We start from the raw sequence: 16,790 nt of genomic DNA, 5'->3' as shown, positions 1-16,790 counted from the left end.
CAACAGAAGGAGATTATTTAGTTCCCATGTTAGCAAAAAGTAGTTTCCTTCCTTATGAAGGTAACAAATGATTAACTTGCTAGTCCAGTGTGAAGGGATAATATGGTTCCAAGTATGTATGGTTCCTTTAACCTAGTCAAGACACATTGCCAGATATTTCAATTAATGTGTACCAAGGTCATAAAATCAATTTCTTATCAGCCAAAAACATACAGTAAATTTTACTTTCAAACCATAATCTCTAAATTAAATCTGTGTACCAAAAAAATACCGTGCAGAAACTCAGTCATTGGGTTTCTCCCCGATAGCATTTTCACAAATGGCACAAGGCTTTGTATATTATATTTAGCCTACAATGTTTGGTTAGATTATAATCTTCCTAGAGAAAGTCATTATCTCTTTCCATGGCAAGTAAAGAACCAAAGTGTTAATTTCCTCCTTAAAATAAGTACAAGAACAGTTCTAACATTTTTTCAGCAATTTATTTAGAAAATTTTAAACAATTAAAATCTATGCAACTGTATACTAATCTGGATTTCTTGGTAATATAAATTATGTATCTGAACATAAGATTGCAGAAAAAAATCATGTTAATATGGAAAATAGCATCGCCTTGCAGTAATTCCCATGTAGAGGGACTTCATAGGAACAGAGCTTATCCGACCAACAGCACTCGAGATAATCACAATTTTAATGAAAATCATTCGACATGAATATAAAATACCATTGTCTATTACATTTAGGTGTTGAAGTTCTTTCCCTATTTTCGAATTGCTCTGAACACATTTTTTCTTCCTAATATCCTTATTCTCACCCTACTCACAACTACATATAAGAGTACAGTTATATAATGTTGGCACCCTTTCTCTATGCTCAGTGGCAATGGACTAAGATAGTTAAGAGAGCTGAAATATTTCAATAATTTTGCCTTAATGTTTTAGTAGTCATAAAATCACAATTTTTGTACCAAACAAATATGCTTTGTTCTATTTATTTAACAATCCAAATATTTAATATATTTATACAAATTCTGTATAATACACACTATTCAGTGGCATTCTCTCTCACAGCTCACTAACAAACTATACAAATCTATTGTAGCTTCAGATCCTTGAGACCAACTCGATGTTTGATGTTGATAAAATATAGGATATAAAATTGCATTTCAGGCAGATAGAATGTAGAAAATTATCTAAAATAATACATTTAGAGTTTCTCCAATTATTTTCCCCACATTCTCTTAAACATGTAATCTTTTGGTTGATTATAATACTGTTAAACGGAATGAAAAGAATCATTCCTAGAGCAAGAAAGTAACACATGGGAAGGGTAGATATATGTGATATATATAATATGATAGAAACAATATTTTCTTCATAATCATTATATATTGGGAATACCAAAATTCTCATAAAATTATTTAAAGTTGTAGAGAGAAAGAATATTTTATTTCTTCCCAGCTTTTTTATGTGATCATGTCAAACATTTTAATGAAATTTAGAACTTAATATTAAATGCCATAAACTTACTTTTAATAACAAATTGTCTTTCAAAATGCAAAAAAAGATAAAACTTCATCTTCAATAGTTTACTGAAGAATAAATACAGCTCCATGTAAAGCTGCATTTATAGTTTGGTTCACTGGAAGGAGTGATAAATGTGAGACAGCCATTATGAATAACACATAGACTAAAATTATTTTTGTAATTAAAAAAAGAACTGTGAAAGTACTAATATGATTAGAAGTAAAAATTTCATTTTTTTAAGTGCCAGTGATTTCACACTTCCCAGAATTTTTCTGAAAATATCATATTTGATACATAAGATCCATAAGGAAATAACAGTCAAAGTGATTCTTGAGACTCTCTGAACAGAAGGGCCACAGTGTCTCAAAAATAGAAGGGCATTACAAGGCATTAGTGCCAATATTACAAATAGCTCTGCCTTAAGACATATTGCATCCTAATTCATGAAAATTGTACAAAAAAACAATAAATAAGTCAATGAAAATTCAGTCTTGCAAAATTGATCACTCAAAATGGAGTAGGAAAACAAAGATATTATGGAGCAAACAAATGTTAAGTGTATGATACTGACTTTGGTAATTTATGCAAATTTTTCATCTGGCTATAATGGATTCTCTCTATTTACAGCAAAATGTTTGGGATGGAATTATATCTAAGGTAATCCTGTTACAACAGCCTTTTACAATGTGTAAAATTCAACCAGATCCAAGTGCCTGATTCATACAAGCAGAAATACCATTCATAAGGTCTCAATAAATTCAGCATAGGTGAAGGTAAGGAACAATATAAATGGGACACCAACAAACCAGAATTGAAGCATTTTGTAGATTGGATCTAAGGCATTTTGGTGGTTTCCAAGGTTACAATCAAGAATAAGAACTAGTTATATTCCTCAAAGAACAGTCATAGTTGGGATTTCCCAGTCACTATTGAAAAGTAGTCAGACTCCATCAAAACTTGCTACAATATTATACATTAATACAAAAATAAAACGAGATTATTCATTACTAGGATGAACTACTAGGAGAACGTGAATAAATAAACAATTAATTCATAACAAAAATAAAAGGTCTTGCAAAGAAAGTGACATGCGAATTGAATCTTAGACAGTGAGTCTCAGGTTGTAATATTCCTTATATTGAAAGTACCCAATTTGTCCCCCTGAGCACAGACACAATGGATCATCCCACCTCATTTTTTGAGCCTAATGCAAAGGTATTTTGATGCCTGGCAATAAATATCATTCTCAGAATAGAGAAATTTTGCTTACAGGGTCTTTCCCAGCTGAGAGGACTGCGCCTCTGATCAATTCCACTTTTACTACACCTGAACATAAACACTCACTCATCAAAGTTCTTTTGCAACTGCAACACACGAACAAGTTCTACTATGTAGCATTTTCGATTGTTAGTTAAACGGTAATCATAAAATCAAATGAACCACAGCCCTCCTGCGCCTAAATTGAATATACACACCATCTTATTGAAAGGGAGTGCTCTCAATCACAGAATAGTGACTAACCATCACCAACAGGGGAGCAAATGTAAAAATCATGGTTTGTTTTTAATGGTTCAAGTGACGCCAATATAGCCCTTCTCTCACTGATCATATTATATTTAACACCTTACTTTTCGGCACTCTGATGCAGGAAGGCTTTCTGAAGATTGATCCAGAAATTCTTTCCAAGGGAAGAAGCCACCAGAAAAAACATGGAAAAACGGTTTCATTTATGTGTCAACCTCTATTTATTTATAGCACCTGCCTGGTAATATTAGGAGAAGAACTATGAGGTCACATCTTGGATCAGCAGGAAAGAACATGAGGATACATCAAGGTCATGAATGGGGAGGAGTACAAGGAGGAGATAAAAGCATCTCCTGCATTGGTCATGCCAGCTCCAAAGGTCAGAGTTTGAAAAAACTAACTGTGTTATACAGCGGAAAGTGCACTGAGCTTAGAGGCAAGTGAACAAAATCCATACCCATTTCACTTTCATATGTCCAACTGAGTCCAAAATCAAGGCTATTTACTCAAGAAATAGTTGAACCGGAATTGACTACAATGATGTAAAATGTATAACAAATAAATGTGTTACTATAACAGGATCAAAAAAAATTCAAGCTGGGGGGGACATTAATAGAGAGATCCTAGTCCAATCTGCTTATTTTAGGGAAGCTGAAGCTTGGCTGGTCTTTGTGACTCCTAAGGAGAATCTTAGCTGAATAGGGCTAGAATATACATTATAAATCTAGGGACCTTAGCACAAGAAAATTAGAATTTATTACCAGAAAATCTAGTTCCTGGGGCATGAGATACTAGGAGGGTTTCAATTTATAGGACTGGGTCTTAGTTGCTGGGGTATAAGGAGATAAGAGAGGAATCCAGTAATGGGAACCTGGAGGATAAGACATTGGTCTAGAAATTATTTTATTTTTAAGATGATACATCACAGGATTTCCAGTATATGCCCCTCTACTTTAGACTAGAATTAGCCTCAGAAAAAGGATAAAGTAGCGGTTAAAGGAAAGTAGACAGATATGAAAAAGGAGACCCTTTGCAAAGGATTGATAGAAACTTTCTTGAAGTGGCCATCTGCATCTCTGGCTGCTTGGCATATACTCACCCTCCTGCTGCTACCAGTCACCCAAATGTCATTTTGAAAAGCACTTTTCTCACCGTTTTCACAATGTGAGTGGGTTTTTACCCTAGACTGAAGGAATGGGGTAGCCTGAGGTTAAGTCAGCCAGTACATTCCGTTATTATTTAAGGACATGAAGATAAAAATCAACTTGAATGTATAAATAAAAGTGACAGGTTGTGAAATAAACTATACTCCTCTTTTATAGCAGGATATCAATAGATGTTTTTTAAGCATGAACTGAGAAATGGAGGCACAGGCATATTCTTTGGAGGGTTAAGTGGTCATTAGACAGTTATTTTAATTGAAGACTCGTGACTTTCTTAAGCTTTGGGGAATTATATTCTATGTTTTATTATTTCCTCTGCTAAATCTTGCCGGAACCATTCTTCAATAAGGCTTCTATTAATATTAGATAGATATTGGTCTTTACATGTTTGGTCCTCTGTTTTTCAGTTTTGTTTTCACGTGTTCCGTCTCTACTTTTTAGTGCTACAATTTGAGGGGGATTATTTTACAGCCTTCCTATTGTACACTGTCACCTCAATTTGGGACTAATATTGCTCAGAAAATGAATATATTTTATTGGAGGTGAAATATATATTAGGTTTGTTTGACGGGAGCAATCAAAATATTAGCCAGTTTTAGGCATTATTTCAGGTGGCCTGGGTGGGAAGAAGGCATCAATTTTCACTCCCATGAGTTCCTTATAAGCAGATGGCCAAGTATCCTTTGAGAGTATTTTCTCAGCCTTATCTAGGGGCAAACAACAATGAGGAATAGAGGGCCCAATCTATGTAGTCTTTGGAAAATAATGTCTCAATTAATCATGCAGACTTACACTCCATTTCTGGGAAGAGGATAGGGTACCTCCACCACAAGGAAAAGCCACCATCTTTGCTGCAGCCTTCTCTGTGTGCACTGAACTGTTCCCTTTCATGACATTGGACTCTGCTTTGACAATTTCACTCTTGTGGACTTCTCATGGCTCCCTCTGGTTTTTTACCCCTTTTATTGTCAATTCACTGAGCTTGAAGGAGGTGGGTGGATGAACAGGAGTTAAACACTTATATCCAATATACACATTTTATCAAGTTATTAAAACATGTAAATAGTTTTAGCTGCCCTGCATTTATTCCTAAGATATCTTAAATATACATACCAGTTTATATATATATAAACTGCTTTGATCTTGTAGTGGGGAAAAAGCAGATGGGGGAAGGGTAGAACCAAAATAATTCATTACTATCTCAATGAGATTTAATTTTCTTATTTGCAGATCTGCCTCCCAGAGTAGTTTGAGGACCAAGTGAGGAAATTGTTTAAATATGCTTTCTCTGGCAAATTACTTAATTTATTAATTGGGAGTAATACTAGCCCTTACTTCAAAGAGCTGTGAGGATTAAATTCATAAATTCATGTAAAGGTTAGAATAGTTTCTAGCTCACAGAAAGCAATAAAATCAACATCAATATATTACTCTTTTTTTGTTATTAAGCTGCAAATCTAAAACTTACTTATTGAAGCATTAAAGAGAGTAAATAAAGAATAAGAGAAATAATGGGGAAATAGATAGAGGACTGGATAATTTACTTCTAAAATAACCAGGAGTTGGCTATGAAGTGTGCTGACGCCCTACACAACTGGGACTATAGATAACTGACCTTCCCAGAACAAAGGAAACATCATCGATTTTGCAAAATAAAGTTTGAAACCTTAAAATATTGACAAAAGGGTACAACTATAATAAAAAAGCAGTAAGCTGGAATTCAGTGAGTTTTTTTGTGGTATAGGAGGTGTTATGTTCACTATTTCTTTGCTCTCCTTTCTACCAGTATTTTTCCTGAAAAGCAACAGAGAATTAAAATGTATGAAAATCTACATTGAGAGCACAATTTTCATTTAATTTTAATTTTCTAACAGCTCCAAAAGATATGGCAGAACATGAAATCTAATATGGTATAGCTACCATGTTTACTTTGCATGCAAAATACAAATCAGTTCTAAAAAATCAATATCCAATTTTTATTGTCAGTGATGCCTTATCAACAGCACATATTATATGATCCATATCTCTAGTTATAGCTATCTATCTACCTATCAACTTTACAAATTGATGTTTTAGCCTTAAGTATAAACATAAAATGGTATCCTTCACTTGGAAAAAAATCTACAATCTAATAATGTCAACCCACATGATATTTCTTGTTTTATAAGTAGAAAATGTATCGTGAGAAGTCTTACACAGAATTGATTTAATGCATAATTTTGAATAACTTTTTGATTCTTGAAATTAGAACTCAGAAACTGTGTGTTCATTTTTATTATTTCAGTTTCATTCTTGGTGCTATTAGTTACTTGATATTACTTTTCTGGTTCTATATTCAAAAATCCATCTAGATAATACTGATTAAAAATGATTAAAAGTAATGAGGCTTCTATGTAAAGAAAAATTTTCATGATGTTTCATTATAGGTTTCTTGGGAAAATCCAAAATCATATGTTCATATTAAACGTTTAAGATCTCAAGATATTTTTAAATTTGTATCTCATTAATTCTTGTAATTGTCCTATGAGATAAACATGAAACAGGATGATTTTGAAAAATGACTCCTGAAACTGAGCCCGCAAAACTGACAACAACAAATCAGATCGGAGAAGTTTTTGGCTTTAAAACTGCAGAATTGCTTAGCAAAACTCAAATGGCATAAGCCCTTTTATCTTTGTCCTTTTCAAAATAAAATTTTAGCTTAAAGGAAGTTTTTTTTTTATAATGATTTATTGTTTTATTTTTCTCTGTGAATACACTGATGAGATTTGTAATCTTATGGAGTGGATATTTTTGAGGAAGTTCCACCTAATTAATGTGGTAGATTTTGTTCTCTCTATGGTATAACCCTTCTTGTGAACAGAGGAACAAGGTCGTATTTCTAATACAAGGAAAAGGATTTCTGAAATTGGCAAAGCTTATTTTATTTATTTGGTTGAGGTTCACAGACATCATGATCCTGGAATGTAAGCCTTGGGTTAATTTAGGCCATCATTTTGTGAAGAGTTTTCTTTTCCTTTTTACTACAAGAAATCCCAAGGAAATATAAACCTCACTTTAAACAAATTTGATAGACAACTCTCTCGAAGCACATCAGAGTTCATACCTTTTCAAGTTTGCCATAGTACTCATTTACCTAAGAAATTTCTCTGAAGTATATAAAAATGCATTTGTTTTACAAAAAGCATTTGCTTTTACCCGAGAATTTTTGGTAACATATATTATATATGAAGACAGTTGTATGCATGGTATTATTGAGATATATAATTCCAATTCTTCAATTAATCCTTAAATATTACCTAAAAATCAGGAGTCACCTCCTTCTGAGGATAGAAGGAAAGGAAGGAAGGGAGGAAGGAAGGAAGGAAGGGAGTAAGGGAGGGAGGGAAAGAGGGAGGGAGGAAAGAAAGAAAAATGCTGGCCTAGGTACTACTCAACTCTCTGCTCCAAAATTTGAAAACCACAAAGATAACAGAAACATAAAAGGACCAGAAAAGTTTCAGATGAGCTACCAGAGAGCTGATAATGCCTGACGAGAACTGCAAACAAATATTTAAAAGATACAAATATTAAAAAGATACCCATTTGAAACCTTAAGACAAAAAAAAGATAATATTTAGAAGCTATTTTGAAAAATAGCTTCTCTAGAGGGACCCGAAGCAGGTAGTTTTGATCCAGTTTACATTCTGGGTATGTAACTCACGTAAGATACATATCTGTACAATTTAAAGGTTATTTGTGAACTACAACTTTCCTTGTTTTCATAGTACACTGTCTTAGTGAATAAATACACTAACTTTGGTGAGCAGATTATTTAATTCACTAAGCTATGGTAAACTAAGCTGATGGACTACCTCTTCTGGTAAACAAATTAAACTTTTGTTATGCTAAGTATTTAGGGGTGTTACTTTTGAAAATTCCAAGTATGAAAGTATGAATACATATTGCAATTGCTTAAATAGGCAAATGATTTTGCCTCATTCTCAGTCATTTTATAGGTAATTGTGATCTATTACTCAAAATGTACTAATCCATTTTTATAACATTTTTCTTCTTTGTAATGGTTATTTTATAAAATGTTTGCATTAATAATTGCATCATGAATATATTTCTAAATAAGCTGGTTTACCCCTAGGAATTGTTTCAACAATGCATTATGTTCATCTTTGTTACTTTTAGAGGTAGAAACATTAATAATTACCTTTGTAAGTGGATTTTTGAAGAAGAGATAATGTTTACAAGATGAATGCATGAAAATAATTTAACTATCTTTAAACAAATAATAGAGCACATGCATCCAAATGAGAAGTAATAACTTGAAAGTCAATACATTTATTCCAGTGATCTTGCTGTTACTCAAAACATCTCATAAGTTTTCAAATTGTCTTTACTCCATGTTACTCACGCAAAATGTTTCCTACATATTATTTTATAACCACACACCATTTTTAAAAAAAAATCCATTTGGCCATTAATCATTCCCTTTACCCATAAGATTTGGATAAAAGTTTCTCTTAGCTGTTTCTGAAAACTAGATCCACTCTCAAAATTTCACTGCCACTGAGGATAGGAAAAAGTATGCATTATATATATAAAATATATATATATTAAAAATATATATAAAATATATTATATATAACATATATAATTATATATATAATATATATATAAAATATATAATGCATATACACACAGTAATTCTAAAGTAAGAGTGCTAATTCATTTTTGAGTACTGGCAGCATTATTGTAGTAATTGAACAACCTTACAATTATGTTTAATTGAGAAGTGGATAATGCCCATTAGCACACTGATTCTGGCATGCTTCTCTTAAAAAATAATTGACAATACTTTACAGTCACACCTCACAAAAGTCAAATGGCACATGTATCTCTCTCTATATTCATATCCATTATAGTTAAATGTGAAATATTGAAATGTGATGCAAAGAAGAGCATTCGGTGATTTTTCTGTTTACATTTCTATTATGGAAATGATCATTTCATTAAATGTGTAAAACTGAGGTTATTATTTGTAGGACACAGTTTATTTAGACAGTATAGCTAATTGTGTTAACTGATATTCATATCACACACATATACATGCACACACACATTTTGTATGCTTTCCATTTGTTCTGCTGCCTGGTGGTTTGCCCATTCTGATGAGCATCCTCTTTATTACTAAAGAACAAACTATCATGGAAGCAATCATATGTCCTCAGCTCTTATTCTATCCCAGGCAGAATCATGCTCGTGGATTGTTTTAATTAATCCTTCTCCCACATTCTGAATTCATAGGTTATCTCTTCTTGAAAACTTGTAGATAGCTATTGTGAAATTGTTTCCTCTACCTTTACCAGTATCATACTGCTCTCTAGTTCACTATAACATCGATCCAGTTGAGTTCTACAAGCACATATATGGTCATTAAATATTGATAAAAAACTGTTTTTTATTATAAATGTAGTGTGTCACCCTAAGCATAGACACCAAGGATTCATTATTTTCTTCGTGATGTTGCTTTACAACAGTCATGTTTCAAGCTATAAAAAAGATTTTAATACATGTAATACAAGCCACCAATTACATCCTTCCCCACCCATCCAGTCCTCACCTGGGGCAATTGTCTTTTCTCCTACCCACTCTGATTGCATGAAATTCCCAAGAACACAGCCCCACTTAATGAGTTTATCTGAGAGTAGGGAGACTGCCTCTTCCACACATCTCTCACCCACGCATACACTGAACTACATTCTCCCCTTAACTCCTGCCTCTCTCTAACTTCTCCCAGCTCAGTTTATCCCAATTCAAGCAAAATCTTGTTTCAGATGTACACAAAGATCCTCTCAACACCTTTGCAACCTTCCCTCCCTGTTTTCTTTTAATACTATGCTAATTACCTGGGGAAGGAAGGATCTCTCATTTCCTAGATTGATGAAAATTGTGTACCAAAGGGCAACCAAAAATGTGCTGAAAAGCATAAGGAATAGCAATAGTAATACATATTTCAAAACTAAATCTAAATTTAATCTTTAAGGTTAACTATTATCAACAGTTTCAAAAGTGTTTAAATGTACCCTGAAATTTCTATAAGAACTTCACATCTTTTCTTAAAATACCCTCAAACATTAGCATAAAAACACATATGCAAGTGAATTCCCATTAATACTCCAATAAAGCTGTTAAGATACTAAATTCCTATTAAAATCATACTGTTCTCCCAATTTTGTTTAGAAGCCTATACTCTCCTAATTATGTGAGGTGATTAGTAATATGCTGACATTTATGGTGGTCTTTAAAAGGTTGAGATCCCAAGGTTTGAGTCCTAGCTCTATGACTTGGTATCGGGACACTGGGAAACTCACTTAAGCTTTCAGAGTCCTATTTCTCTCACCTGCAAAATGCCGTAGCATGGAGTTAAATAGAAGCTAGTCACAACTAGTCATAATGGTGCTTTTAAGCAAAGGACAGCACCTATCCTATTTAAAACCTGATAGGAAAATTAAAGATATACCGGGTAGAATGGCATAAACTACAATTCATTGTACAAACCTGAAGTACTATTGTTTTTATAGTTTGGGTAAAATAGCTTCTGGTTGGCAAACCCTTGCTAATTCATTTTTACTCTACCTCACAGGGTCATCTTCCTCATACACATGGTTTACCATGTCACTCAACTACTTAAGACCAGCCAATGGTTCTTCTTTGTCAAAAGAATAAAGTCCATACCCATAACATTCTGAATTTATTCCTGCTGACCCCTTAACTAATACACCCTGTGATATATATCTGGCATTAAATATTTGGAACTCCTTAAAAATACCCCACATGTTCAACTTCTAGGCCTTTGTTCCTTCTGATTCCTTTGGCCTGCCTTGTCTTTGGCACTTTGTAAATATTGATAAATCTGATTTATTCTTCAATCTGAAGCTCAAATATCTCTTGGATGTGGAAAACTTCTCTGTGTCAGTTGTGCATCTCAAATATACCTCTACCTATACCTTTTAAAAAACTGCATTATGATCATTAATATAGTTCTTTAATAGTTCTACTACAAACACTGGAACTCAAGCCCAATTTCTTATTTATGATTTCAACCCAAGGACATAGCAGTATATATTAACCAGAGGCATTATGGTTGAACATATTGATTAAGAGTACAGGCTGTGAAATCAGATAGACTTAGGTTCAAATATTGGCTCCACTACTTTGTTATATCACTTGAGCTGTTCACCTAACATTTTTAAGACTCTGTTTCTTCCAGATAAAATGGAAATAATAAAGAAAGTGTCCTAATTAATATCTTAGACTCAGTGCACAGTAGATATTAGCTATTCTAATGATGATGGTGGTGATGATGATGAAAGTACTCAATAAATATTTGTTCAATAAAAATATGATTAAATGAAATAAATTCACTTCCATTAAAACTTATTTCTATGGGACTATGTAATCCCAGTTATAAATGATTTCTTCAAAACTAGCTGTTGTAGTACATTTAGCAAGCTTGGGGCATAAGTTTATTTGGTGTCTCTGAAAGAGCTAAATTTTATGATGATAATGGTAGTGATATTGATGATGCTAAAAAGGAAAACAAGTTCTATTCCTCAAGAAGTAGGCATTCTTTATTGTTAAACTTCTGTCTAGTCATGTCTTACTGATCTAATACCAATACCATCTTGGAGAAAGACAGGAAAAGTGGGGAATCTCTTTAGAGATGAAAAAGCCAACAAGCGCCTCCAAACTCAAAATACAACCTTGACTATTCAGCAGTTGGGAATATAATGTTTTAAATTTAATTCTAAAGAGCATATTAAGTCTACCCACTAAAAATATGTCAAACATCTATCAATGAATTAATAAAAGGTGAAAGAAATGAAAACCAGTGTCTGAACAGTTTCAAGAGGACATTACAACCCTCAGATTATAAATATTAAAACAAGTGAATATGTAACTTTCCTTAAATAGAAAGGTATTTAAGTTTAAGATGAACTTAAAAAAAAATTCCCTTTACAAATTGTGTTTTGTATGAAAAGAAATCACAGGCCAAATGTCCTGAAGTACATTTTTCTCCAATGAAAAATATTTTCTGTTCGTTAGCTGACTATTGACTTACCCAGGTTTTGGGGGGGAAGGGAAACCAACTTCACTGGGTAATGGAAGATGTGTTTTTAAAAGAAATCCTTAAAAACATGAATGTAAGCTGTTTGGTTGCCAAAGGTCCAAATTGTGAAAAATTATTGATGTTACTGCTGATAATCTTGACAGTTGAAAAGTATATAAATAACAGAAAGGAAGTGCTGCTTATGAAGTACTATGGCACAATTTGTAAGGATTAGTGGGAAAGCACACTAATTTGTGAGATGCAATCTTTTGAAGATCACTCAACTTTCAACTTGCCATAATGCCATTCAATTAAATGCACAATAAAAATCTACGATTATTTGTGGAAAGAATTTTGTAGTGCTTGTAGAATCCTATATTACAAATTCTGGCTGTATGTACAAGCAGAAACGCCTGATCTAATGCATCATTAAACAAACAGCAGCTTTGCTATACATTTTTTAAACATTAAACTAATTATGATGAGGTTTGGTCTTACCATAGTGCATATTTAATCTTTTTAAAGAGCCTATCAAATTGAATCATGAGATATAATTTGTTTATGCTATAAGCAAGCACATGCAATATTAACAATGCACAATATCCTGGTTTAATTAGAAAAAGTTCATGTTATCTTAAATACATTTAGGAGTATAATACCACAAAGCTCTAATTTGAACTTGCCGTTTAATTATATTTTAAAACTAATTTCTATGACTTGGAATTTTTTTTCTCTCTCTCTCCTACACAGAATTTTGATCTATCAACCCAGTTACAACTAGCTTCTACTGAAAATGAATAAAGAAAGATTGAGTGAGACTTGAGGGAGAAGGGAGTTGTGGTAGCGGTGGTGAAGAACACAGACAAAAAATCACTTACATGTGATTATCAGATGGTGTTCCGTTTATCGAGGAAATGGGCTAAACTGCACCCTAGAAAGATTTTTTCTAGCATCATCTCTCTGGGCTGTGGCATAAAATTCTATGAATGAAATCTACTGTTTCAGAAAAGAATATCTTTTCAAAATTCTTTCTTCTCTGTCTCTCTTCATTACCTACACCTAGGAGGTGCGCGAGAAAACTTCAGATCTCTTTATACCATCCTCAAATTTAGTCAGTCCTAAACAAGGGCAACTCATAGCGAGATAGCCTGAATTTCATGAATTCTGTTCTTTTGCTCCCAAAGCGACTGACTCTGCCCTTTGAACCTGGGTTGCCCAGCTTAAACTCAGGGACAGTCTTTAATATTCACACCAAAAATAAGAAATGCTTGAAGTCATTAAAAATCAATAATCAAGTAAAAATTTTAATATGGAAGTTCAAATTCATTGTTTAGTTACTTAAGCTTTTTAAAAATAGTATGAAACCAAACAGTATAACATAAAACAAGTTAATTTCTTGAGGACAGAAAGACAATCACATTCTGATTTAATTTTTATAATAATCAAAAGAAGTAATAAAGATGGTTTACCTTCACAAATTGTGACACCGTTTCCTGAAAATCCCATGTTGCAATAGCAGGCTTCAATTCCACTGCGTACTTCACATTTTGCATTGGGGAGACAAGGTGTCTTGGTGCAATTTTGAGCATAGGAACAATTCAACAAAGTGGAAAAACCCACTAAATAAAATAGAGAAATATACCTTTTCAAAAAGAAAAACAAACACTTCTCTCCATTGTTGAGTTAGAGTACAATAAAATACAAATGCTCTTCTCTTCTTTCTTTCCATTTAGATAAATGGATTATGAAAATTTCCCAAAGGAGCATTTAGCTAAATAACAGCAAAAAAGCAAGTAAGCAAAAAGATTAAAGCTTTCTTTCGGCCCCCAATTTCAACCTTTGTCAAGTAAATATCAACAAAGCTAAAATGTAATAAACAACCCAGCTTTTGTAATAAAAACTGCTTTACCAGATCAGTGTACCATGGTGATTCAGTATCACCCTTCACCCTCAGGTGGGACATGTTTAAAGGTAACTGCCTGACTGTAGAGCAATTTCCCTCTCTGGGAGTAATTCTGTGCAGAAATGAAGGTAAATTGAGTATTTGGCGCTTTTCAAATTCAAATCTGTGTTATTTTAAGATGATATCTTACCATCTGGGAAGACAAATGCAATTGCTGTTTGTTTCTGTGTTCTAGTGATTGTTTTTAGTTCTGCCTTTTTCATAATAAAATTTGTTTTACATTTTCTTCCATTAGGAGAAATTTAAAAACAACAACAACAACAACATCATCAACAAAAACTCAACATGTTGTTCAAAGATTGAGTTTCCAGAAATGGGAAAGCACACAAACATGACCAATGAAAAAGAAACAAAACACAGAACAAGACTTTATTTCAGAGTTATTAAAAATAAAGTTGGAAATGATATTTTGTGGACTGATAGGAAAAGATAAGGAAAAGCACAGGAGGTTCCTTTTTTATTGTTGTTCCAGGCCTTCTGGAGAGATGTTTTGAGGACCAACAGTTATGAATCATGCAAGTCATTGTTCTGGAAACAGTCATCGAAGATAAAGTGTCCTTAGCTGGTACCAAAAGATTCTTAAACATTTGATGCTAAATCTTAGTCTCACAAAGGTTTTAGTTTAAACACTGTCTAAACCGTAATTATTTCACCCTCAGAGATGTGATTTATTATCTTTCCACACAGCATCATCAAAATGCTGTCTTAAAGGAACCCCGAGTCTGAGCTGGCAATCTCCTTAAAATGCCAGGAAGCCTCCCACAGGTGTTAACGTTTTGGATATCCCGAATTTCCTGATGCGAGAAGAGAATGAAGGTCAAAGTCAGAGACTTGACGGACTTTGGGGACTTCATGGAGAGAAATAAAAAGGTTAAGAGTCCCTGGGCCTTGAATATCCCACTCGAGAGCTGAAAGGCCAGGGAGAAAAACATCCTGAGAAGTACTGCGTCACCAAATCCCCTTGCCCTGGAGCTTTACCTCATAAAAACAATTAAAAGAAAACAAACACAAAACCGTTGCCTGTAAGCGATCGGCCCTCAAGGGTCTCGGTGGCGGTGACGGGGCGCCAGCACTCACCTAGGAGCGGGAGGAGTTTCATTGGCGGCGGCGGCGGCGGCGCGGCTGGGCGTGCGGGGACCCTGGAGCCGGGACGGAGCTGCCGGGCGGGCGCGTCAGGGTCCCGGCTCCGTCCCCTGTGACGCGCCGGCTTCCTCCGGACACTTTCCGGCCGTTTGTGTGTGTGTGGAGCTAGCCCTGAGTCTGCTGGCCGCGTCCGGCCTCCAGCCCCTTTCCCCACACCACCTGGGCTCCATTCCCTGCCCCGCGACCGCCACCCCAGCACCGAGCGCCACTGCAGACCCTCTAGGGCATCAGCGTGCCCCCAGGGGCAGCTAGCAAGGTGCCACCGAAAAGTCAGTGCTAAAAAGCCAAAGCTCTCCAGACACCCTTGGGAGTGCCCCTCCTAAAGAGCATCCAGAACTCAACAGGTTTTAGGGATCCTTTCTGCCACCTGATTCCAGGGCACAGACTTTTTTAAAAAAAAATTACTGATAAATTTACCTAAAGAACGAGGAACCCAAAAGAAGTCAGGAGACCTGGGTCCATGCAAAGGGGCATGCCAGTCCTCAGTCCTCACTTTGCTATGACTCAGGGTTCCAGGGTGTAAAATAGGGATATGTTCTGTCTTGTCTACAGGTTAGGATTGTGTTTTCTGTTTTCAACTAAATTTCAAGTAAAATCCACCCATATCCCCAGAACAATTGGTGCATCCTATATGGTTTTCCTTTTGCATATTAATATGAGTTGACTATGTAGAAATAGACCACGTTGGAATATGAAACAATTCTTGCTTAAAAAATTAAAAATAAGTTGTCAGGCAAAACTAATGTATAATGAAAGGAAGCAGAGCAATGGTTGCCCAAAGTTGGAATGGGGTTGGAGAAGTGACTGTAGATAGGCACAAGGAAAATTTGGAGACAATGGCAATATTCTATATCTTAATTGACATGGTAGTGACATGAGTGCATGCATTTGTCATAACTCATCAAACTGTATTCTTAAAATTGGTGCATTTGATTGTAAGTTAAGTACATTGAAAGTTTAAGTAAATTGATTTAAAGAAAAGAAACCCTTAATGTTTGTGCCATCAACACAAACCATTTTGCCATTAAATAGTCAGGCACACTTTTGTCACATTCCATTTCTATTCTGTATACTTTAACAAATGACTGATGCAAATCTATTGATACTTTGTATAGAAAGCAACCTCAGAAAGATGAACATGACCTCTGGAATCCAGGGGACTTACAAATGACAGGAGCAACAACTAAACTAGTCACAGTGACACAAATCACAAAACGACTTATGCATAAGTCACTATGTGTACAGTTGATACAAGTCACAAGTGGTTATGTATTGACACATTTCTTGGCTCTCCACAGCATTTTCCTAGACCCTTTCGATCTTAATTTAACATGGGCAAAAACTTCCTGAGAGTAGTATCGCAATAG

General features: G+C 34.5%; 1 protein-coding gene across 3 annotated transcripts in view; it reads right to left on the bottom strand.

Moving 5' to 3' along the window:
• Positions 1-15,582, bottom strand: part of ADGRL4 (adhesion G protein-coupled receptor L4) — a 104,865-nt gene extending 89,283 nt beyond the window's left edge. The window contains exons 1-2 of one of the 3 annotated variants that reach the window (XM_045547682.1): positions 15,358-15,582; positions 13,787-13,936 (exon numbers count right to left, since the gene is read on the bottom strand). In XM_045547682.1, coding sequence (XP_045403638.1) covers positions 13,787-13,936; positions 15,358-15,379 — 172 coding nt within the window. In that variant the 5' untranslated portion in view covers positions 15,380-15,582. The remainder of the gene's footprint in view (positions 1-13,786; positions 13,937-15,357) is intronic. The other 2 variants (XM_045547681.1, XM_045547683.1) reach the window with 2 other exon arrangements.
• Between the last annotated feature and the right edge of the window lie 1,208 nt (positions 15,583-16,790).

The sequence above is a fragment of the Lemur catta genome, chromosome 3 (assembly GCF_020740605.2).
Source record: "Lemur catta isolate mLemCat1 chromosome 3, mLemCat1.pri, whole genome shotgun sequence".
Classification (NCBI taxonomy): Eukaryota; Metazoa; Chordata; class Mammalia; order Primates; family Lemuridae; genus Lemur; species Lemur catta.
The sequence above is the reverse complement of the archived record's forward strand: the minus strand, read 5'-3'. Positions and strand labels throughout refer to the sequence as shown.